The 26,254-nt window shown below is 42.4% G+C and overlaps 1 protein-coding gene across 1 annotated transcript; it reads right to left on the bottom strand.

Annotated features, from left to right (window-relative positions):
* Window positions 1-1,769: 1,769 nt before the first annotated feature.
* Napg (NSF attachment protein gamma) lies at window positions 1,770-25,430 on the bottom strand. Its single transcript, XM_027920696.2, has 12 exons — window positions 25,298-25,430; window positions 21,936-22,003; window positions 19,934-20,018; window positions 19,281-19,298; window positions 18,551-18,581; window positions 16,178-16,287; window positions 15,990-16,056; window positions 15,661-15,731; window positions 7,505-7,583; window positions 5,789-5,868; window positions 5,126-5,255; window positions 1,770-4,060 (listed from the first exon to the last, which is right to left on the bottom strand). Exons 1-12 carry the CDS (start codon window positions 25,351-25,353, stop codon window positions 3,917-3,919), a joined length of 939 nt encoding a protein of 312 aa, XP_027776497.1. The 5' UTR covers window positions 25,354-25,430; the 3' UTR covers window positions 1,770-3,916.
* Between the last annotated feature and the right edge of the window lie 824 nt (window positions 25,431-26,254).

Raw genomic sequence — 26,254 nt, forward strand, 5'->3', positions numbered from 1 at the left:
CATGGACCTGTGGTTTTAAAGCAGAGATCTGGAGGCAATGACTGCAGCCTACCATGGCCCTGCTGTTGGCCAAGTTTACAAACCCTCCCCGGACCTGCAACCCAGACCCCCGTCTGCCCTGCGGGTTGGTCGGGACCACGTAATGCCTGCTGAATTATGAGTATCAATAGGACTACGGAGTCTGGCCCAAAACCCACAAAGTACGAAAAGATGCCGAAACCAATGGAGCAACAAGGACACTTTCAGTCAAGCAGGGAAAGACGGTGACTTCAACCTCATTCTAGGTGCAGACTCCTTCCACCAAACTCTGACTACAAAGTGCTGGAAGGGGATACCCAACAAACAGAAGACCCTCCCCAGGAGGGGATCTTCAGAAGGTCACAGTCCACTGCTCTGTGCCTAGACTCCACACTCCTGGTGGGGTCTCATATCCCCCTGACACAGCACAGCACCAAAGCAAGAAGGCCAGCACTCACCTGCAGGTGGGCACCAGACAGAACCAGTGCACGCCTTCAGCCCCAGGCCACGTCCTCAACTCTCTGGGCCCAACACAGAGAACCTGTCCCCTGAGGTGGCTGAATTCAATGGCTTACTGGTAACAGGTAAAGAAATAAGCATTTCGTATCAACAAAGGAGTTCAACTTTAGTGATAATTTAGTTTTAGCAATGAGCTTCATAGGATTTTGATAAACTGGTCTGTTTATTCAAACACTTATCAGAATTTGACATACTAACCTGTTTTTATTCTACCTGATAGTGACTGAGAGTTTGAATCCACAATATTTGAGTACTCTATGTCCAAGTTGGACTTGTTAGCTTTGTTAGTTATGTGCTTAGGAGAATTCTGAGTGTTAAGTTTTATGAGTGCCCAAATGAGGTTCCTTGAAAGTTGAGGGGAATCAAATATATAGAATCTGTAAATGTGATCTAAAACGTTTAAGTCTCAAGCTCTGTGGGGATTTAATTCACCAGCTGCACACAGAAACAGTTATGTAAGGAGATTTAATATTCCTGAATGCAGGAAGGTCACCTGGCGATAAAACCACACACCGAAAGGGAGGTTCACGCTCCTTGATAAAAGTGATGTCTGCTCAGTGCTGTGTTCTCCCAAGGCACTGCGTGTACTTCAGCTGGACTCACCATATTAAAGTAGTGAGAGGCTGTTACTCCTATGAAGACAATGGGGGGCGGGGGGTGGCTTTTCTTTGTCCCTTCCAGCGTGGCATCTTCCACCTCCTCCAAGGTCCCGAGAGAAACACAACTGCCTTGTCTAGGAGTCACTGTCTGGTCACCGACTCACTCCAACCCCTCCTGCACCTAGATACCCACTCCCATGATGCACTTCCCCTCCATGTACACAGTAAGTGTCAACACATTTAAACTATTTGAAGTGAATCTAATGGTGATCACTGTGGTGCTAGTCACATGTGACTGCAAAACAATCTCATCCCATCAGCTTCCTCAGTCTCCTAATCACAAGGTCTTACCTCATTTAACCCTATGGAAAACCATCTTCTGGAAGATACGTTAATTAGTCTTCTAGCTCACCAGGTAGCAGATTTCACAGGAGTGTCACAGTAACTGAATGGCATTTTTAAAAAGTCAAATAGTTTAAAGTAACTTCCAAAAGGTGCCCGACTCTTAAAGAGCAGAACATATAATTTAAGATAAAGTATTATTCTTATAAAACATAGCTGACTTCAAATAATTAAGAGAATGTGTCCTCAGAGAAAAGAAAATGATCAGACAAAAAAAATCGCATATAAACATATAGTTTCAGATTTTATTTTCATAATTATCTTCCTATAGAAGCAATAATCTGTATTTCTATAACAACACATTTAATATTTTACTCGTCAAAGAGCTGGAAAAAATAGGAATAAAGCACAGATTCCATTCACAAATACCATACTCTGCATATGTATAAATAAATTCAATATATTAACTATATCCTGCAGACCGACTTCACTCGCTGCATTAACAGAAATTGAACACTGGGTTCTGAGCATCTCATGCAGACCCTCATTTGGTGGAGCGAGGACGCTGAAGCCGGGGAAATTATGTTTATTGTAAACACCAAATTTTCCACTTGTGACCACCTCAGGATGAAGGGCTTTATGCAGGTGGAAAGAAAAAGTGAACCAATGCTCTTCCCTGGATTCCAGGAAGAACAGCCCTGGCATCCAAAGACTCTCTCTGTCCTGCACACCTGTTCCTAAGGGCAGCCGGGGGGCTCTCTGTCTCAAGCCCTGCATGCTGGTCCAAGCCCAGCTGCATGCAGCCACAGGAACCACTGACTCATTCCTTTTCTCTTCAAGTTCTCAGTATGAGGGAAAAGTCAAATTAATTTCCCCCTGCAAGGGGATAATGAGTAATATGGTCTAGAGATAGACAGTCTAAAATATCTTTGAGTACCACCAATCTGTCTAACACAGCTAACTCGCTCAAATGAGCATTAATATAGGACTCCAGAAGTTTCTGACTGGATCTTAGAGTATACACAGCAATAATGGGACCTTGGAAACATTGATTTCTCTTTAAATAAAAATGCCTAGCACAACTTCATTTTGATTGCTCATATTCTCAATACTTAATGAAAATGAGCATCAAATTCATGGGTGTTCTGCGTCAGCCCCACAAAACAGAGGATACATTGACCTGTACCCACTCGAGCACACCTGCCCAAGGGTGCTCTTCCAGCTGAGCTCTCCCCAGAACTGTGGCCAGTCACTCCGATACTTCTCCTAGTGCTTCCGGAAGTCCACACTAAGCACACTACAGCAAACAAGGGGTGCCCTCCGGGACAGGGTGTGAGTGAAAGGAACCTGCTCTGGGCACATGGCCTGCGGAGTGTGCCCTGCTGCTGCTGCTCCTCCTCCTCCTAGCCTCTTTCCAATTAACAGATTATGAGATGGGTCTAAGCCACCTGGGGTGCAAAAGGAATGCTTCAAAAATAATATTTTAGTAAAACACTATGAAGTATGAAAATATCAGCAGCCCTGGGCTTTAAATACGTGTCACTCAGGAACAACTCTTCTCTCTCAGCCACATTTTTGCAGTACACAGCATTTCCCACATCAGGAAGAGCTGGTCAAGTGGCAACTCTAAATGAGCAAGAGATCATTCCTTCAGGGAGAAGCAGCCATGGGTGCAGACTGATGGAAACAGGGCCTCTGTCTTAATGCACAGAAAGGTCTCCACTGGCTGCTCCTGGTCAAGACTCAGGTAGGGTTACAGACAATCACACTGTATTGATTTTTTCTTTTTTGATGGAAGAAACACTCACACTTCAGGAAGAACTAGAGACATTTACAGTATCATTTTAACAGGCTACCTTTAGAATTTGGTAAAATCACATTTAAAAGCTTAAATGCATCTTTTACTGGGCTAAATAATATTGTGAGCCTCAAAATCATTTCAGTATCAACCTTGTCTCTTAAAAGATTTAACAATTAAAGATATCTAATATCATGGGAGAAAAATTTCCTCTTCTGCAAAACAAAACAAAAAAGGTTTCAAAATAATCATTTCTACCAGTAAACATCACTTTTAGCAGCAATATTAAATAAAATGCAAAGAAAATGTTCTAACAATAAATTATAAAAACCCAAGAAAGAATAATATGCCTATTTCTCCTTTGGTTTAGGATAATTTGTCTAGAATTTAGCTTGAAAACTTTGAAATCAACTGTATTAATGTGTGACAGTATAGTTTCAGCTAATTTTTGCTCTTACAATGCTTCACAGGGGAATTAGCTGATTCAGGAAAATGGTAACTAAAATTTCACCTTTGTTAGCATTCAAAATCCTGACTTCACTGGAGTGCAGGTGCCCCCAAGCCAGCCCCAGGTCCATGAACATGCGTGCCAGGGATTCTCCTCCTCCTCCTCCTCCCCGCTCCTTCCGCAGGTGCAGAGCTAGCAGAGTCCTCCTGAATACTCATCCTCCTCCTCCTCGGCAGCTGCCGTGCTGACGCCGTCAGGCTTGGCCTGTGGAGTTGCTGGCGCTTTCTTCTTGATCCCCCCTCCTGGAACTACCAAGCTCAGGCCCAGCTTAGCGTACTGTTAATGGCAAAGCATGATCTTAGAGCTGGAAAACCAGAATCCCGACACACGCTGTCTCAACAACAGTTAACTCCCCTCCAGAACACCAAGGCCACCATGAGATAGAAAGCACACGATGCTGCCATCAGATGTTTCATGATCAAGATGTGACAGCTGCAAAAATATCAGCTCCCTGTCACACTTGGAAATCTGAGATAATGTGGACATGCAGAGTTAGGTACTCCTCCTAGTACCTATGAAGTACAGCTCGCCTGAATAAATCAGAGTGTGAGCTGGGGGCAAACTGTGTTAAATATTATAAATTTATAAAAGCACACGTAAGAATTTACCTAGAAAAAACTGGCTTCTCCACATGTATCATTTTTTAAAAAAATTAAAGGTCTTTAAATGATTGCATTCCAAAGTTATCAGATCAAATAAATGGGCGCTCACAAACCTACTGAAGAAGGGAAACAAGAACAAGCCACGGATAGCCACAGCTCGTGTGTGAAAGGTGTCACGTGAGGCTGTCCCCATAGTGACTGGAGCATTCTTCACAGCTGTTTGATAGCTGAGATCCCTGAGGCTTAGATATGGCCCATTAACAACCTGCTTCACACAGCTGGCCTCAAAGATGTCCATGGGCTGCAAGAGCCATTTCATGATGGGCCTCTTCTGACAGGGCACCTAAAAGCAGCTTATTACATTGGGAAACCGACAGAGGACAGCAGATGGAAGGACAAGGTGAGAAGCGAGGCTGGGTTACAAAGTGTGCACGTGGTTAACATGGTTAGATGGGTATTAAACGGCCGTAACCCAGGCAGCTGACCTTCAGACTCCCCAGACCTATGGGGAAATGCAAAGGCATGGGCCAGCTCCTCTGAGTGCGATGAGGCAGGAGACCGCTGCCTCCCAAGAGCAGAGGGGCAGGCTGGCCCAGGGTCCCCCAGGAGCAGAGGGGCAGGCTGGCCCAGGGCCCCCTGGGAGCAGAGGGGCAGGCTGGCCAGGGGCCCCCAGGAGTAGAGGGGCAGGCTGGCCTAGGTGCCCCCAGGAGCGCAGGGGCAGGCTGGCCGGGGCACTCACGTCATTGTCCATGTACTTGAAGAGCGGAGAGCTGCAGACCTCCGACACCTGGTCCTGGTCCTGCTGATCGTAGCCCTCCAGCAGCTGCTCCAGGGCGGCACAGTCCTCGCTGCCGCTGAAGCCAGGTATGCTAGAGCAGGACAGGGCACACGTCAGTTTCCCTGGGGGCATTGCGCCCCAGCACAAGCCCGCAGTCTGCAGCCACCAGGACTGTCACCAGGGTGAGCGAGGCTACTGGTGCCCGCTAGGTGGGAACAAGTATGCTGCTCACACCCTGTAGGGCACAGGCACAGCCTGCTCAAGGAACCAGTGAGCCCAGACCTTACTACTGAGCAGATACCAGCACAAGAACCTCCTTCTAACCTTGCAACACACAATCTGAGCACTTTCCTTTCTTCTTCTTTTTTTTTTTTTGCTTGTTGTGTCCCTTATTTCTTTGAAGTTGAATATAACAAAATGACAAGTCATTCACTCCATGCAGACCCACAGGGGGCGGGCGAGGGGACGACAGGCAAGAAAACACCTTGTAAACCAAAATCTTTAAAAACCAAAATTGAGTGCTCCTATTCCATTTATAAAAACGGTTCATGGCCAAGCAGCAAGCCTGGCTTAAGGAACAGAAATAGCAGCACTGTAGGTAAGAGGAGTGAGCCTGTGCCTTACCTGTAGCTCTCCCTGACACACCTCTCTGCAGCCACATAGTCGTTTCTGTGCAGGTGAACCAAGACTTGAGCAATTGTTTTCTAAAATGAAAGAAAATCATGGACCAAATTGACACCTACTTCATTAATTTCCTGGAAGCATTTAAAACACCTGGAATTTAAGAGTTTTGGTTTATATACAGATGTATAAATTTTGCAGTAGCTTCTACAGGACATCTGAGAAAAGATACCCTACAACAGTAACTCTCCAACACTGATGTGTGCATAAACCACCCAGGGACTGTGCTGAGCAGGCCCAAGACCAGCCTGAGATGCTGCTGCCATTCCCAACCTGCTCCCAGGTCTGGGGACCATAACATCTGAGAACATAATCAGCACATGCTTGAAACAGAGTTTCTTTCAAATACCTCTATGATCTTAAAAAGGGAATCAAAAAGAAGAGGAAGGACCCATAGCTCTATAAGTACCCTCTGAAATTCTTAACAAGATACCTGTAAAGAGTATGAATGGAAACTTGAAGTAACAGGAACAATGACGTGAATCAACAACAGAAGGAGTGGTGAGACCAGGACGCGGCTGACAGGAGTGGGAACAGCTCTCCGTAGAGTGCTTTCAGGTCTTCACCATCTCCACTCTTTTACTGTTCTATCTTCAAACTGATGAGTCTTTCTTTTGTCATCTCCATTATAAGATTAAGCTCACCTAGTATTTCATTTAGTCCTAAAATTCCCACTTACTTCATTTCTATAGTTTTCTATGATATTAAATTTTTTTCTATAAAAAATAACAGGTCCTCTTTTCCATTCCTTCCCACTATGTTCACCCTTTCTTCGTGGAGCAGGTGTAACCAAGTGTGTATGTGGGAATTCCACCAGCTGGGTCACGCTAGGGTTGGTGCAATTCTCTTTTCTTAAAGCTACTCTTTTTCCTGGTTTTATATGATGAGTAATTCTGGACTGTACCCTGGGTGCTTGAAAAGGTCACACTGCATAGACTGACGGATTTCTCAGGAGTGTGGATGTTTTTAGCGGGCAATCAGTCATCTCAAGCTCAGACTACTAATGGGACTGGCTTTGGTGGGCAGCAGTTCCAGTCATAGCTCTGATCCTTTGCTGTCCTTCAGCTGCTTCTGGACTGTCCCACAAATGAGCTCTTCACGGGTAGGGGAGACCTGGACAGTGCTGAAGCTGTCCTGCAGTTCTAGACTGGGCACCACTGCTCTGGAGACGAGGGGGGCTGTGTGTGCGGGGAATCCCTTCCCATGCTCTCTCTCGGCTCCTCTGAACCGTCCCAGCTTAGCTCTACAACTAGAGCTCAACCCTAAGCCAGGCCAAGGGGAAAGAGGGAAACAGCAGGGCCTCTCTCCCAGCTCCTCTGCCCAGAAGGATGGGGTTTCCTTTGAGCTTTCTGCTGCTGCAGCCTGAGCCCTGTCGCGTGACGGGGATTCTCAGGGAAACACTCCAACAGGCAACAGAAACCCTACACTGCTTGCTACTCCCTCCACCTGCTCTTCTTCACTTTCAGGGTCCATGGGTGGTGGCTTTCTGTATTTTATTTGGCAGTTTTAGTTGTAATCAGCAAGACAGGTCAGAGAAATAGCCCATGAAGTATTATTTTACAGAAACACAAATATCCACAGAACCCTTGCTTATTCTTACTTATACCAATATGGAAAATTAACTAATGTAAAGCCAAAAACAAGCCATTTCAAGAATACCTTATAACAAGTTGGGTAATTCTCAATTTCCTTATAAATATTTTTTTCTTTCTGAATAGAGAGTGCCGCCTCATCAAACCTGAAGACAAAACGAAGAAATGTCAAGGCAGGGTTGAGTGATCTGTAGCAGAGGTCACCAGAGATGTATCTGATGTCACAGACTGTAGAGAAACAACAAAGACAGGTGTTTCACCAAGTGCTCTGTAGGCTGTTCGCAGCAGCTCTGCTCACCTGGCCTCAGGGCCTGCTCTCCCCTCCTAGGCATCAAGCTGACACCCCAGGCAAAGGAACTGAGTCAGCTCAAACGGAGAGCTCGAGTTTGGCAGGGATCATCGTCAGTGTCTGACAAATCCCACCAACTGCTCCGAGAAAGGTATGAGACAAACCCCGACTTCTGCACCTGACTCCTTTCCCTGGGTGCGCCCTCCTCCTTCCCAGGCATCCCTGCTATGCCACGGGCCCCCGTGAGCCAAACCCTGCACCTTTCACCTTCAACACTCGTCTTTTCTATCTACCCTCACCCATTCTCTTTTCTTCATCCCACTAAGGTCAGAGTAGAAATATAAGAGGAAGGGGATTGGTTGAAACATCTTCCCACCCCTTTCTCACTCCCCAGCCTTAACTCCATCACAGCCCGACTGGCTGCCCATCTCCCTGTGAAGTTCCTTCACACTCTGAATCTCAGGCCTCCCTGACTAGCACCTCACTCACGTCTGGCGCCACCTGCCGTCTTCCTATTTCTCTCAACCCCACCAACAGTCTGGATATGGCCCAGGGACGTGGTCTTAGGAGCTGACACAACCCAGTAACCAAACAGCACAAGATGCTGCACTGTTAGAACACAGAGGGAGAAGAGGTGCTGTGACCCAGAGTAAAGTAATGCCACATGGAACAAGTTGCATGATGTGCTCTGTTTCTCTGCATGTTTATCATCTTTAAAAAATAGTTGCATACAAGTCTTAGCAAATAAAAAATCAGTATTTTCCATACATTTTATTAGATAATAGATTGAAATTAGAAATCAACAGTAAAAAAATTTATAGAAATCACATAAACAAATGGAGATTAAACAATACTCTTTCAAATGATGAATGGATCATTGAAGAAATGAGAGAAGAAATATTTAAAAAGCCCTAGAATCAAACAAGAATAATGATCCAATACACCAAAACCTTGGGGACACTATTAAGATGTTACTCATAGAAAGTGGCTTCATTAAAAACACAGAAAGGTCCCAAATAAACAATCTAATGCTATATCTCAAGGCCCTAGAAGAACAGGAACAAACTAATTCCAAAATCAGTAGAAGACGGGAAAAAATTAAGATGAGAGCTAAAATTAATGAAATAAGAGTATTTAAAAAATACAAAAGATCTTTTAAAGATAAACAAGATTGGGAGATTGGGTTGGGGTTGTGGCTCAGTGGTAGAGCCCTTACCTAGCATGTGTGAGGCCCTGGGTTCAATCATCAGCACCATATAAAAATGAACAGATACAATAAAGGTATTGTGTCCAACTGCAACTAAAAAATAAATATTAAAAGAAAAGAAACAAGACTGATAAATAACTAGCCAAACTAACTAAAAGAATGAAAGAGAAGACCCAAATCAACAAAATTAGAGATAAAAAAGGAGATCACCAGAGACATTTCTGAAATCATTAGGAGATACTTTGAAAATTTATATCTTACCAAATAGGCAAACTAGAAGATACTGACAAATTCCATATAACCTTACCCAAACCAAACCAAGATACAGAAAACACAAACAGACCAGTACCAAGCAATGAGATGACAGTAGTGATAAAAGGCCTCCCAACAGAGAAAAGCACAGGAGGCCACACAGAACCTCAGCAGAATCTACCAGATCTGCAAAGAACTAGTATGAATCCTCCTCAAACAATTCCATGAACTAGAAAAGGAAGAGACACTTCTAAACTCAATTCTATAAAGCCAGCATCAGCCTGATACCAAAACCACACAAAGACACAGCAAGAAAGAAAACTATAGACCCAAATCCATGATGAATAGAGAGAGAAAAATCCTTAATACAATAATTAGAAAAAAACACCTTGATCAAGTGGGTTTCACCCCAGAGATGCACGCATGGCTGGTTCAACACATGCAAATCAATAAATGTAATTCATCACTTAAATAGGACCAAGAACAAGAATCATGTGACCATCTCAATAGATGCAGAAAGAGCCACTGACAAAATCCAGAATTCACTCATGTTAAAAACTCTGGAGAAACTAGGGGCAGAAGGAATTTACCTCAATGTTACAAAGGTTGTACATGAAAAACCCAAAGCCAGCGTCATTCTGAAAAGACAAAAACTGAAAGCATTTCCTTTAAAATCAGGACAAAGATGTCCACTCTCACCACTTCTACTCAGTATAGATCTCAAAACTTTACCCAGAACATCAAACAAAAGGAAATTAAAGGGATACTATTTAGGAAAAAGAAGTCAAACGATGTCTATTTGCTGATGACATGACTCTATAGTTGGGAGACCCCAAAAACTCCACCAGAAGACTTGCAGAGCTAAAACAGATTCAGCAAAGTAGCAGGATACAAGATCAACATACATAAATCAATAACTTTCCTGTTCTCCACTGATGAATCTGCAGAGACATAAAGAAAAAACTCCATCTTCAATAACCTAAAAAAAAAAAAACAGAAACAAACAACACACCCCACAAAAACAACTCAACTTTAGAATAAAATCTGGAGGTGCAAGATCCATACAATGAAAATTACAGAACACTGCTGAAGAAAGAAATTAAAGACGATCTTAGAAGATGAAAAGACCTACCATGTTTATTTATGGCTTGACAGTAAATCAATATCATCAAAATGACCATATTAACAGTGACATTCTTCACAGAACTGGAAGAATAAAAGACCCAGAACAGCTGAGCAATCTGAGCAACACGAGTGAGGCTGGAGGAATCAGTCGTAACACCTGGTCTTCAAGTGTACCATGGAGCACAGTAACAAGAACAGCACAGTGTGGCATAAAGACAGATGTGAAAATCAGTGGGAAGAGAAGACACACAGACAGATCCACAGTCATCTGATCCTTGACAAACACGTCAGAAACATATGTTGAAGAAAAAAATAGCCTTTCTGACAAATGGTGCTGTGAAAGCTGGCTATCCATACACAGAAGAAAACTAAGTCCCTGTCACTCACCCCGCACAAAAATCAGCCCAAAGTGAGTCAGAGACCTAGGAATTACACCACACACAGTGAAACTGCTCAGAGAAACTATAGGGGCAACAATCCCGACACATGCACCAACTTCCTTAATAAGACTCCTTAAGTTCAAGAAATAAAACCAAGCACCACTAGGTGGGACAGCATTAAATTAGAAAGCTTCTGCACAGCAAAGGAAACAAGGCTGTGAAAAGAGGACCCACAGAATGGCAGAAAGTCTTTGCTAGCTACTCTTACCACAGGAGATTAGTGATCAGAATATATAAAGAACTTAAAAAATGAAACACCAAAATATCTTAAGAATCAATCAATGGGAAAAAGATCCAAAAGAAAACATTTCTCAAAAGGTAAAAATGCAATTAGCCAACAAATATATTTAAAAATGTTTTAACACCCTTAGCAATCAAAGAGATGCAAACCAAGCCTACACTGAGATTTCATCTTACTCCAGTTAGAATGGCAACCTCAAGAACACAAATAACAATACTGCTGGTGAGGATGTGGCAGGAAAAGGTACACTGACAGATTGTTGATGGGACTACAAACCAGTACGTCACTTTGGGAAGCAGTACGGACAGTCATTTAAATACTAGGAACAGACCACTGTATGAATCAACTACTCCACTCCTTGGTATTTATCTGAGAGAGCTAAAATCAGCATACTATAGTGTCACATGCACACCAATGTTTATAGCTGGCAAGTCAAGTAAACTAGTTATGGAACCAGCCCAGGTGCCCATCAATAGACTGTGGATAAGGAAAACGTGGTATATATAAACTCTGCAGTTCTACTCAGCCATAAAGAATGAAATTTATGTCATCTGCTGGTAATTGGATAGAACTGGAGAACATCATGCCAAGTAAAATAAGCCAGACTCAGAAAGTCAAGGGCTAAATGTCTTCTCTCACATGCAGAAGCTGAAGAGAAAAAAGAATTTATAGATATGTGTGTGTGTGTGTGTGTGTGTGTGTGTATGTATGTATGTGTGTATATATATATATATATATATATATAAATTAGAATAAATAAATAATTATATATACATGTGTATCTATATATGTATAGATCGATAGGTACGTATATATATTTATATATATAATATTCAATTGTGTATATTCATATATATATATATATATATATATACCTATCAATCTATACATATATACACATATGTATATATATATAATTATTTATTTATTCTAATTAGTTATACACAATGGCAGATTGCAATTCATTTCATATTACACATATAGAGCACAATTTTTCAAGTCACTGATTGTACACAAAGTATTCTCACGCCATTCGTGTCTTCATACATGTACTTAGGGTAATGATGGTAACTCATTCTACCGTCATTCCTACCCCCTGCCCCCTTCCTTCCCCTCCCTCCTCTTTGCCCTGAAGTTCCTCCATTCCTCCCATGCTCCCTCTCCATTGCTATTATGAGTCAGCATCCTCTCCTCATATCAAAGAAAATATTTGACCTTTGGTTTTTTGGGATTGGCTAACTTAGCATTATCTTCTCCAGCTCCATCCATTTACCTGCAAATGCCATGATTTTATTCTCTTTTAATGCTGAGTAATATTCAATTGTGTATATATGCCAAAGTTTCTTTATCTACTCATCTACTGAAGGGCATCTGGGTTGGTTCCTCAGTTTAGCTATTATGAATTGTGCTCTATAAACATTGATGTGGCTGTGTCCCTGTAGTATGCTGTTGTTAAGCCCTTTGGGTATAAGCCAAGGAGTGGGATAGCTGGGTCACATGGTAGTTCCATTCCCAGTTTTCCAAGGAATCTCCCTTCTGCTTTCCATATTGGCTGCACCAATTTGCAGTCCCACCAGCAGTGTATGAGTGTACCTTTCCCCCCACATTCTCACCAACACTTATTGTTTGTATTCTTAATAGCTGCCATTCTGACTGGTATGAGATGAAATCTTGGAGAAGTTTCGATTTGCATCTCTCTAATTGCTAGAGATGTTGAACAATTTTCATATGTTTGTTGATTGATTGTATATCCTCTTCTGAGAAGTGTCTGTTCAGTTCCTTAGCCCATTTATTGATTGGGTCATTTTTTTTTTTTTTTGGTGTTAAGGTTTTTGAGTACTTTATATATCCTAGAGATTAGTGCTCTGTCTGATATGCTTGTGGTAAAGATTTGCTCCCATTCTGTAGACTCTCTATTCACCTCACTGATTGTTCCTTTTGCTGAGAAGAAGCTTTTGAGTTTGAATCCATCCCATTTATTGATTCTTGGTTTTAATTCTTGCACTATAGGAATTTATAAAAGGGGTTCTCATGAAAACAGAATGAATCAGTAGAGTAGGAGCAGGGGAGCAAGGAGAAAAGAGGAAGGGACAGAAAGGGGAAGAACTGGGGACTGAAACTGACCAAAGTATATCAGGTGCATGTATGAATGTACCACGATGCATTCCAACTTTATATATAACTATAAGCATCAATTAAAAAAAATAAGTAAATAAATAGAAAGAAGATCAACAGAGTAGAGGAAGGGTATGTGGAAGAAGGGGAGAGGCTGAAAAGGAGAAAACTATGTTATATACATCTATGAATATATCAAGATGAACCCCACTATTCTGTGTAACCACAATGCACTGAAAAAAACACAACTGCATATACACATAGTGGCTTGGATGCTGGCATTACTGCTCTACATGATATGAGTCACCCCAAATTTCTGTGAGCTATGACCTGGCTACCAGTACCTTATAACACAATGCTAGAGAAACGCATTTTGAATTGATGACTTTTTGGAAATAGGCCTGTTTATAAGTTAGCGTGGGTGGGGGTGAACATCAGAATGCTACGACGGCCCCCAGGACTTTTGCTCCTCATACACATTCCCTGAGTGATCCCTCTTGGGTGTGCACATGGCCTCTGAATATGAGGGGGCCTCAGTCCTGTTATGTGAGACTGACTGGCTAACAGAGTAAGTGGTCTGTCTGCAGGCCTGAGCTTGCTGGGTGAGCCCTAGAGGGCCTGGGCCCTGCCTGAAGGAAGGATCAGCAGCAAACTACACAATGCAAACTGTCTATGGGGGACAAACCAAGGCAATGAAGGTGGACTCGAGTCCAGAGTAGTCCCTGGTCAACAGGTGACTAGAGAACAGGGAACATGATGCAAAGGAAGGAATCCTGCCAACAACCAGTGAGCATGGAAGGACCTGAGCCTCAAATGAGGTAAAGGCCACACCTGCCTCCAGCCTGGTGGAACGCGTAGCACAGACCCCCCCAGGGATCCAGACTGCTGGCCCACAGACTCAGTGAGCACAGCTCTGCCGTGCTAAGTCTGGGCAATATGTCAAGCAAACAGAAAATGCCAGGGAGACCACACAGATCTGTGTCATCTGTAACTGTGAGCATGAGCTTATCACAGTCTATGTGATTAATTAAATAAATAACCTCAAAATAGTCTGTGGCCACAGTGTCCAGATTCTATCAAAGGATCGGGAGCGTCTCACACATTTAACTACAAAAGCCACATTTTTCACTAGGGATTATTTATTTCTTGGCACAAAAATAGCATTTCTGTGTTCTTATAACTACTTAGCAAAAGAGGCAAGAGAAATACTGTGCATTTATTTAAGTTCTTAGTCAAAAAAGTTGATCAGCTTCACTAAAAGTTCATGGAACTGTCATATAAAGCCATATATTTTCATGTATATCTAAAAAAATATTCACAACTTATAATAAAACACAGATGACTTCAACTTTCCCATCAGGTAATTCTTACTACTCCTAAAAAAAAAAAAAAAAAACAAAAACGTATCTAGCTTTGCTGGATAATTATTTTTTTAATTAAAAAAACTTTTTTTTAATGGTCAACAGACATTTATTTAATTAATTTATTTGTTTAAATGCACTGCTGAGACTTGAACTCAGTGCCTCACCCATGCTAGGCAAGTGCTCTACCACTGAGCCACAACCCCAGCCTGAGAGTGTTTTTATCTTCTTGTAATTCCAAAAAACAAAAAACAAACAAACAAACAAAAAAAAACAGTGAGATCCAAATAAAACAAAACAAAACAAAATGTAATGCTGAGGGCCATTGCTAAGTAAGAATGACGCATGGCATGACCCAGGTCATTTGCAGTGACATTGCATGTAAGGTGACCTTGCTCAAGGAACAGGGCGGATCCGGGTTTAGGGCGGATGGGGGTTTAGGGCATTCCCGGTTTAGGACAATCCGGGTTTAGGGCATTCCCGGTTTAGGACAATCCGGGTTTAGGGCGGTTCCAGGTTTAAGGTGTACCTTGCTGGGAATAGGGCATATCCTGCTGCCTCAGGCGCGCCCGCTCCTTGAGTTCCCGTTGAGTTCTCGCGGGATTGAGAGAGTATTTGGGATTTTGCCCAGAATGTGGAGCCCCCCAGAACGTGTGTAGAGTGCCGGTGTGAGTTCGGGAATGAAGAATTGCTGTTTGAATCTACAAGGCTGTGAGTGGCTCGTGATTTTGTGCCCAGCCAGACTGCGGCAATGTAAACTCCACAGAAATTATTTGTACATGATAGGAAACTGTCCCGACACCTTGTTCATCTCCAGGAGTCTGTGCCCCAGGTCTTACGTTTAGGAAATAATGACACAACCTGACAATCAAGAAACTACTTTTGTGGGTTAGCATTTAAGGAACTTTTGTCATTTATGGAATATACATATTTTTTTCTCAAGAGAAAAACATAAAATACAACCAAATAATAGACCAAGAGCCACCCCATAGCTATGCAGAGCGCGGTGAATGACAAACCTGGCATTACACTTCAGCAACACAGGTCTTTTAAGACTGAATTCAAAGGGCCTAGATAACTTAGATGTCAGGTTTTCTACTTGGCAATCTGGTGTGTCTTTGCCCTAAATCATGCACAGTCCCAAGTGCAGATTCAAAGCACAAACAGACACGGAATAATTTTCAAAGATGTACCTGCGTCCTCGTACTAGCAGTCTTGAGGCTTTTCCCAACAGTTCAACAGCCTGCCGGAGGCGCTCCTCATTCTGAAGACAGATATCAAAGACAAGGGAGATTTGTGGCTTTGATGTAGAAATTTACCCCTCAATAACAATTTCCTAAAGTATCAGCACTGGATTGAGGGTACCAAAGTGGGTAGTCTACTTCACTACTCTCTAACAGAGAAAGGGAACAGAGTTTGGTTATAGGCTTGGAAAAGCTTTAAATGGCAGCCACTTCATTTTCGTTTTCCTATGTTATAAATCTAAACATTCTAATTAATGAAAAATAAAAGTCAAACTTACTTCAAACACGTTAGCTGTCTGCTGATATAACTGTACAGCCTTTTCTGGATCTACATTTTCTATAAGCCTAAATGAGACAAGAGAATTTGACTTATATGAGAAAAATAGAATTTGTTTTCCAATGGACTTTGGTAAAACAGAAGAGTCTCTGCAGAGCGATGTTTCCCACGAGAGCTCTGCACACTCACTTGCCAGCTCGCTCCAGGGCCATGGCTGCGGTGTCCGGCGTGCCGTTCTCCAGGTACATCATGCTGGCCTTCTCAATCAGATGGACTGCCTCTGGAAGCTTCTGCATTTCCTGTGGGCAAAGCACGCAGCACAGTCAGAAAACAGCCACTGAAGGAACTCAGAGTTAACCATCAAATTCAGTTATCTTATCCCTATTTCATGAGAGTAAATGACTCAAAAACTACAATAAGCATATTGGAAATGGAGGGTCTTTATGTGGTTATATCCCATGAAGCTTCAGTTAACCAAGCCAAAAACGTACCAGTTAAGTTCTACATTTAGTTCATCAAAACATCACAGACTTTCAGTAAAACTATACAAACTGTAGAAACAAAAAAACTTGCTCTCTATTCTTTTCTAGACATCACAAGTCTTTAAACTTTTACTGAGTAACTCTATAAGTAAGCCCTATGCCAAAGATCACAAACTGATAGCTCATTTCCAAGTGTGTTTTATTTGAACCATGAAGTATTTTAAAATCAGATATGTTCATAAAAATTTTGTTTTTATGGCTTCCTTAAAAAAATATTAAAGGCAATGGCAATGGCATGTTTGCTGTCCCACAAGGCAATAAAAAGCCAGGGCTGGGCAGCAGCTGTCCCTGTTAGAGGAACAAGCCCCCTCCTCCTGCCTCGAGGCCCAGGCTACCACATCCATTTCAGTTATTCCCCTGTGTCCATTCACCACAAGTAGCCAGTTTTCAGTGGCTCATGTGACTTAGCAACTTTACTGCCCACTATGGAGCAGCAGGATATGAAATCTAACAATAACAAAATGACGGAACCAGAGGGCCTCTGTCCACAAACTGTCACTCCCTTAGCCTTGCTGGAGGATAAGTGAGAAGGTGCGCAACACACTGGTGGATATGACAGCCCATAGGATCAACTGTGGACTCTGTACGTCAGACCTCCTAATGCTGCCCAGTGATGTCCAAAGACATTTAATTCAAGCACAAGACCCTGCCAGAGAGCATCTTCACTCATCTGTTGTCCTATCCATTAACCTTTTCTTCAAAGTAGCACCTTTCCAGTCCTCGAATTAAAAAGACACCTGAACATCAGAAACAATGCTTGAACAGCGTGGACACAGAGGGCAGCTCAGCACAGCTGTGCTGTGAGAACACAGTGCTCCACCACTGCTGCACCAGGACAGGACACCCTAACAGCAGGCACAGTGCACCCACATTGCAGACCGCCACCTGGGAGCTTCCTCGTTCTCGGGGAAACAAATGGGAGGTCACAACAGGTCCCTGGCTGCTGTGGCTGTAAGAGAAATTCTAGTTGCTAAGTCTAATAACCTGACTTTCATCACCAAATAGCAACTAGTTGCATGTTTAGTAAGAAAAACTTTATTTCTATGGCCAAAGAACAATTTATAATGAGGAAGCAGCATAATTTAAACACTTTCCTATTATTAAAAACCTACATAATTACCAATTTTTTCAATAAAATGCTTGGGCCTAAATATTTGATATTTCTTTATAATAGATGCACAGTACTGGAATTTCTGGGCCAAAGAGTATAAAAAAACTTTAAACTAAACATGTTAACAGTTTTTATTAACATTCTTTATTCTTTCCAATGTTTCTAATGTTCTAGAATCAGCAAGCATTCACTGAAAAAAATCAGTAAGTTAACACTATAAATGTTAGAGAAAACAAAAGCTTTATTAAAGTGTAAGTTTTTAAAACAAAGTTTTAGGAACATTAAATAATTCAAAATAACTCTACCATATTTGAAAACACATAAAACTGGAAAGAAAAACATTTCATCTCACTTGCTACCTGGCATACCTTGAGAGTCACACTTCCTGCCCAACCACAACAGGATATTAATTCCTAACCTGCTTTTAAGCAGCAAAAATATGTACATTAGTCAAAATATTTCATCCCAAAAGAATCAGTGAAAGCAGCAACTGCTGAGTCTGTGGCTCTCTCTGTTGCCAACTGACATTTATAAAATAAGCAAATATCTCTTCTTTCTCTAGCCCAGGAGAAATCAGAAAACAAATACTTGTAAATTTTTATTACATTAAGATGTCCTTAAGTTCTCCAATGTAGGCAGACTTCTCACACTGCTGCTTTCTGAGCAATACGGAGCTCAGGACCTGACCATCCAGCTCCTGCCAACACACATTCCCTTGCATTTCACACTGCCTACCTTATGATACACAAGCATGCCCTGTGGGTCCAGTTAGTGCTGTCCTGGACAGGAAATCTTAACTTGGCATCTGTGCTTTACAGTAAGAAACCTTCTCTACCTCCACATAAGTTCCACTTTAACACCCTCTGAATGATTCACTTCACCCACACAACAGTTTGACACATTACTGACCTTTAGCATCATGCCAGCTTGCTCATAAGCTCTGCAAAGAGAACACAGTTTCTCTGATGAGACCTTGGTATAAGGAGGGCAAGGAGAAGCTCTGTAGGGAGGTACAGCTGGTGGGGAAGTGACTCCAGGGAAGCTGGCCCTGGTGGAGGCATGACCTATCACTCGAGGTGAGGGTTATAGTTACATACACTGCACCATCATTTTCTTCTTCTTTTTTATTTTTTTTAATTTTCAGGGGCAATAATGCCTTACATTTGAGTTGCAGAAATTTTATTTTGTAGATGCAAAATTAAGTAAGGCTTGAAGAGGCTAAATGTTAAACTTATCAGACAAACTTAAACCTAAGTTTAAAAAAAAAAACACTAAATACTCTCCACAAAAGCAGGAATATATGCACACACATAACCAATACCTTCCATTGGTACTATAACCTGTCAGGAAAGGGGAGGAGGATCCTAATTCACTTGTTTTTTCATAGGCTAACAAAACAAACTTGAAGATATAATGCTGAATTTCATTTCAACACCTTTAGTTAGGGGTGACTTCATTTTTAGATCAAGTCGAACACTGAAGCAAAAGCATTAATTATTAAAATTTAAATTAGTTAAATTAATTCAAAATAATTCACTATTTACAATATAACATGGCAAAACTTTGCTGGTCTATTATATAAATAGCAACATTTAAAACAAAATTAGCAAATATACAAAAATGTGGAAAATTTACTTACTTGGCAGCATGAAAAAGACTGAATGGATGTAACAATGTCAAAATTAAGGAAAAAAAGAGGCAATCAATAGTTTCAAGGACCTCCTATATAAAAGTTAACCAAATCACTGCCAGTTGGCTCCAAAAGACAAATCCTACAAACAAGTAAGAACAAACAAGACAATGACTGCTGCTGTCTCCTAAAATTACATGATTCACAAAAACACTGGCAGAACACCCCATAGATTTTAAACTATTTCTATTATATGTTAATCTAGATTTTTACCAAAATGCAAAATTATTATGACTCTAATTTGCAAGTAAAACAAACATGTTTTAATTGGTAGATTTAAAAATACCTTAGGAAGAGTTATTGTTTTAAACTACTTTACAACTCTTACCATAAATGCTGACCAAAGATTGCATTTAAAATATTTGTATAAAGAGTTTACGCATTTTCAATGATATTTCTTTATAATAGATGCTTCACTCATCAGCACATGCCTACAGAGTTCCCTCCCCTGTCACAAGGAAAGCCATCAAGCAAAACCAGTTTCCAATGAAGATCCCTGAAAAGTGTATCTTACAATGAAACGTTACCACAATGCAACAGGAAATAAGTTTCTGTCAAAATCACCAAAGTCGTTTAATTCTTTTAAAGGCTGAAAAAGATACGCCCTGTTATTTTCATGGGCAACAGCTTCCCTCAGGCAGGCATCTTTTGCTTGTTCAAACTGTTTGGCATTTTTAAAAGCAACAGCTGAAACAGAGAGAGAGAGAAAAAAAGACTTTCTACTTCCATTATTAAAAAAAAAAAAAAAAACTCAAATCATTACTAAAATCTGCATTTTATAAATATCATTAAATATTCTGATTTCAAATACTTAGGAAGTTTCATAAACCTTTAATTACTTTATTGTAAAGCAATTTCCTTACAACTTTTCTAATTATAAATATTTTAGAAGAATTTTCTAAACATTTTCTTTAACTTGTTGACTACTGACAATGTTATCAAGTGCTACAGCAGTGCTCCTATCGTTGCCAGGTAACAACAGCCTGTTCTTCAGTCGTGAGGACAGCACCTTACTTCAGCCTCAGACTTCATGAGAAAAACACTCTTTCATTATAGCTCAATCAGCCATCTAAATGGAATACTAATAAACACATTAGTTTTATAATAAACCTTCCCTTTTGGCACAATTTTTAAATAAATATCTAAATATGTGTGTGTATAATACATAATTACATGTTGACCTATTAATGTAATATATACATGTATATTAACATACATGTATATATATATATATATTTTGTTTGTTTGTTTTAAAAGATCCTTTATACGTGTTTAGGTCTCTTTCAAAAAGACAGCTCACTGATCAAAGAGCTGAAGTATGCTGACAACTGTTTTAAAAGTGTACTCATCAGTGCAAAAGAATTAGGAGAGTTCCTAAAATGCAATTTAGCAAATGTTGAAAACTTATCAAGAGTTGCTCACAAAGTAAAAGCATACAGATTTAAGAAAAGTGTTATGTATTAAGTGTTATTTTTTAAAAATACTCTTGAAATTTTTTAATAAAATTCTGAAAACTAGATCTTGAAACTACTCCCATCCCTCATTTTCCATTTTAAAAATTTTACTGATTAAATGTATTTTGCATAAACCCTTCATGTTAAAGGGGTTATGCAAAATACATAACATGAACATGAAAATCTGACTGAGATTTATTTCTGAAAGCAGTGTGTGGGGCATAAAAAATAAATCTGTTAGACTCCCTCAAAGAGAAGGCTGGCCTCAATTTCAGAAGCCTCCTGCATTAGGTGTCCATGAACTTCATATGAAGCTGGAGCTTTGAATAAAGCAAAGTGCTGAACACTCATTTGCTGGCTTTTATTTTACACAAAAAATACTCTAGGGTATAGTTGCTAGTTTCCTTGTACCTGATTTCTCTTCTTTGGTGATAAACCAAAGCTTGCCCACAAGCACTTGACCTAGGCGGTCTCTATGCCAGGCTCACAGATGTGATCAGACTATCACTAAGATGCAATGAAAATGTGTTTGAGGAACTTTAAAATTTTATTTATATGTAAAATAACAGAGATGCTGAAAGCCAGCCTACCATTCCATAACTAAAATCACTAAACTTCTAGCAAATTCCTGTTGCATATTTCAGACTTTTTATATCTTAGTGTCTGTATGTAGCTTAACACTTCATGAATATATTAAGTGTATCTCAAAGTGAGGCTCATTAAAAAAACATAACAGGGAAAAATTCGATTTGCAGACCGCTTCCAATGAGGCTGTTACAAAAAAAAAAAAACTTTAAAAAGAAAATTCTTTATTCAATAATAGGAAGCATAATAGAGGAATATGGCAAAACATGGTAAAACTATGGACACAATACTGTATACAAATAACTGAAGTTGGATATAAAAAGAAGGCTAAAAAAATGCAGTTGGTACCACCAACCCTACCCACCTCTGCTGTCATGAAGAACAGGCCTGGGACCCTAACTCAGCGCTCAACACACATGAACAGAAAAAAATACTATGGCTTGTTAAGTTGGTCTGTTTTTTTTTTTTTTTTTTAACTACTAAAGCCTTATAGGAAGCACGAAGTAAGTATATGCTGAAACAAGGTGACTGGACGCTGCAGCCACGGGATGACAGGCACCAATACCTGCTTTTCCATATTCAGAAGCAGCACTGTCATAGTCTGGCTTCCACTTTAAAAAACCAGTTTTCAGGCTAGAATGAAAGAAAAACACATTAAACAGAAGTTTACAACTGTACTTGTAGGTTAGAATTCTGCTTACAACAACCCTGCACACCACTAAAAAGAACAATAAAGGGAGGCCATCAGGTACAAACCCTCCATCTTGCTCACCTCCATCCAAACTTACCACAACAAACAGACCTCACCTCTCTACCTCCCACTGTGGCAGAAATGGTGAGCCTGTATTTGAAATGTCTATAGAACACCCAAATACAGAAGGGTTTCTTAACGCATGGTCCCCAGTCCAGAAACATAAGCATAACCTTGAAACTGGCTAAGAACACAAATTACTGATCTCACCCCAAATCCACAGAATCAGAAACCCTGAGGGTGAGTGCAGCCATCCTCCGTCTAACAAGCTGCAAGGTGCTCAATTACTGAGCCTGAAGCAGTGTACCAGCAGCATAGCGACCTGAGCAGCTCAGCAGCCAGCACAGAACACACATAAATCAAGCATATGCTACACAAGGGCACAGAGAGATCCCCCAGGAGACTGTAGAGGAAGACAGAAAAAGGTATATGCCCATTCAGAGAAACAACAGGGAGTTAGCCAAAAGGCTGAAGAGCAGCTGTCAAAAAAGAGGAAGGATAATCAGAAAAAGCAGGACATCATGATGACCAAGAGAAGTTTCCTTCCATTCTGGTAATTGGCTTCACAGGCCAAATCAAAAGAAAATAAATTTTGAGTTCTTATCTTACCTTTTTAAAATAGTTTGGTTTTTTTTTTATTGGTTGCTCAAAACATTACAATGCTCTTGACATATCATATTTCATACATAAAGTATTTTTAGACTTAAATTTTAAACTACCTCAGAGCTGTCACACTGGGGTGTGTATGATTGCTGAACACCATCTCAAATTCTAAGTTTCATTGAAATTCTAAACCTTACATATAAACAGTGCCAGCTTCATATGATCAGGGGAGTAAAATAACCAAAAGGAGACTCTCAGGCCCCTCAGAAGTACAGCCTTCATTTAGTGACAGCTGCACCAAAGGCTTAGAGAATCTAACTTTTAAGTGCCATTTATTTACCTGGTAAATACTTATTTAACATACTTAAAACTTATTTGACTCTATGCTATAACAAGATTAAAATTTATAAGCAATTTTTCAAGCTTACAAATAATTTCATTGCTCAGAAAAATAAAATCCTTAAATTGCATGCAGTATGTCTACTCTAATTCACAAAATTGAGGAAATAGGCAATACAGCAAAATCCCAACCTTCCATCTCTACCCCAAAGCATTCATTGCATTCAGTATTAATGTAAGCCCCACAAACAAGATACAATCATTCAAATGTCTAGTGTACTATGCATGCAAAGTACTGAAGACCCTCTGCATTTCGCTGAGCACCACTAATTAGAAAAAAAGAAAGCCCTATGGTTAATTTAGTGAAAGGAAAGTGACCACAACACTCGGAGCAACCAAGAGATCTTTTTGCAGCAGTGCAACAGAGGAGAAAAGAGAGAAAGAGAAAGAGAGAGAGAGAGAGAGAGGAGAACATGTATGCAAGGGAGACAGAGAGATCAAGAGAGAGAGACAGAACAAGAGAACAAGAGAGCAAGAGAGAGAGAGGGGCCCAGCAGGAGGGAGTTTTTATAGCCCAAATCTAACGGGGCCTCTGGGTCTGCAAGCTGCCTTGTTGGCACAAGGTGGGGGTTGAGTGTTCAGCCTTGAGTGGGGGTTGAATGTTCAACTTTAACGCAAACAGATGATAAAGGACCAGACAGAGGGGGCTTTGAGTGCGTGGGCCATCCTGCAGCTAACATTTGTTCAGCCTGCCCTGCAGATAACATAGTTCAGCCTGTTCTGCACCTAAAATTTATTGTGACAGTTAACCTGTTACAATTAATGGGTACTAATACTAATCTAACCAGATCCACTGGTTATTCCATGCCTAGAAAAGCTAAAGCTCAGGGTCATTCTTTAGCCTGGCCCCAACTACTCTCTGCTCCATTTCATCCCCTGGCACTGCAACCAGACTACCTGTGGTGCTTCCTGAACATGTGTTCAGGCTGGTGGACACAGTACATCCTGTGCACACAGTCATTATCACAGGGCTTTCTAAAGACTTTCTTACTTTCCAAGGCTTGCTCAGAAACCATCTCTATGAAACCTCCTGGAGTTTCCCCAGGCAGAATAAATCTCTCCCTGTTCCCCAAGCACAGCTAACAGCTTTATCATGATCCTCTCCACATACACCACTCTCATTACACTTTGTGGTCGGTTCCCACTGCCATGCGATACTACTGTGACCGACCACCTCTGCACCTAGAGACTCCCCATCCCCACACACTGCCCTGCAGCAATGCTTGAATTTTCCACAGTTTAAAAACTGGCTCTGCCTCTTTCATCTGTGCAGCCCTGGGGCAAGTCACTAGGAGGCTTTTCTGTAGGTGTTTCCTCTTCTGCAAAACAAGAATCTCTATCTGGAAAGTTGTGTAAATCTCAGACTGTGAAATTATGTATGTGAAGCACCTAGCACGATGCACAAGGCAGACCCTTCATTATCGGTGGTTGCTAGATAAACCAAAGTGTAGGGGGGAGCATAAGGGGCCAAAAGGATTTGAGGACCAGGTGACAGAACAAGCTTAGGAAAGGACCAGGGAGCACAGTTCTGGATCCATGAGCAGCGTGCCCATGCCAGCGACTACAGGGTTCACTAGGGCAGCCCAGGGTTAACCCACAGCCCGGCCCCACCCTAAGGGACTGTCAGAGCAATAGCTCTCCGCTGGGTGACGCTGTTCTCCCAAGGATACAGTCTACTGTCATCGTTGGGGAGAGGCGGGAGGTGCAGACCAGGGACGCCACCGCACACCCAGAAACACACATGCGGATGACAGCTCTCTGCCACCCAGACAGACCGACAGGGCCCAATGCCACTCGGACAGACCGACACGGCCCTCCCTCCCCGACAGACGGACAGGTCTCCCTGCCACCCGGACGGACCCACAAGGCCTCCTCCCACCCAGACACACAGGAACTCCTGTCACCCGGGCGGACAGACGGGCCCCTGTCACCAGGACGGACAGATGGGCCCCTGTCACCGGGACGGACAGACGGACCCCCCCCCCCCCCAGTCACCCGGGCGGACAGACGGGCCCCTGTCACTGGGACGGACGGACGGACGGACCCTCCCTCCCGACCGGGAAGGCCTTCCACCCCGCGGAGGCCCCGCGGGAGCCCGGGCGGCGCTGGCCGACGGCGTCTCCGCTAGCCGCGGGCTGGGCGGGAGCGGCGGGGCCCCGCGGAGGGCCACTCACTACTTCTCCGCCTTGGCCAGGTGCTCCAGCCCCTCGTTTATCTTCTGAGCCGCCATCTCCACAGCACGAATCCCCCGACGCCCACAGAGACGCCGCAGCTTCCGGAGCCGGAGGAGCCGCGAGGGCAGCCGGGACTGTGCGCAGCCAGCACTACGGCGGCCGCGGAGCTCAAACCCGCCGCCGCGGAGGGCGTTGCGCGCAGGCGCACAGCAGCAGGGCGGGCCTGAGCGCACTCGCTGGGGTTCAGCGAGCTCCTGTGGCGTGTCGGACGCTGCTCGACGCCCCGGAAAACCCGGGGTGCTACCGACACACTCCGGGCCTCGGGGAGCCTGACTTCTAGTGGGGTGGAAATGCTGAGGTCCCCTACAGAGCTGGAGGCCTTGCGGTGTCCCACGACTGCAGTGGGTAGCCCAGCTAGAATAGCATTTGTTCAGTGGCCCGTTTGCCCATTAGCGCCAATTCTGTGTCAGCCAGTAGCAGAACAGGCTGTGACCCTGCTACTGTCCCTCACTCAGGTGTTTCAAATTGAGAGGGTCAGGGTCACTTGCAGTGGTCTAGAGAAATGATAGTGTCGTGAGCAAGTTTGTCGTTAACAGACCAGATGGTGATTTTGATACCCACATAGGTACGTCCTGTGATGCCTACGCAGTCTGTTTCCCAGCCCTGGTGACCCTTCCTTACACCCGACTCGTTGCTGCCATAGTTTGGATCCATGGAAGTTTGAAACCTCAGACACACCCTGTCCAAGCCTGCCTCCCTGTCTCACCCTCGTGGGTGCCAGCACGCCGTCCTCCCCATCTTCCTTTCACACATCTCCTGCTGAGTCTGTCTTCCCAAGGCCCCTGGGGGCTGAGTCACCTGCCTGTCACCTGAGTCACCCCTGTCCTCACAGGTCTTCCAACTTTGCAACTAGCTGACCCTTTCCGAACACACCGGATCACTCACTTGTGGCTCCAG

This window comes from Marmota flaviventris, chromosome 16 (genome assembly GCF_047511675.1).
Source record: "Marmota flaviventris isolate mMarFla1 chromosome 16, mMarFla1.hap1, whole genome shotgun sequence".
NCBI lineage: Eukaryota > Metazoa > Chordata > Mammalia > Rodentia > Sciuridae > Marmota > Marmota flaviventris.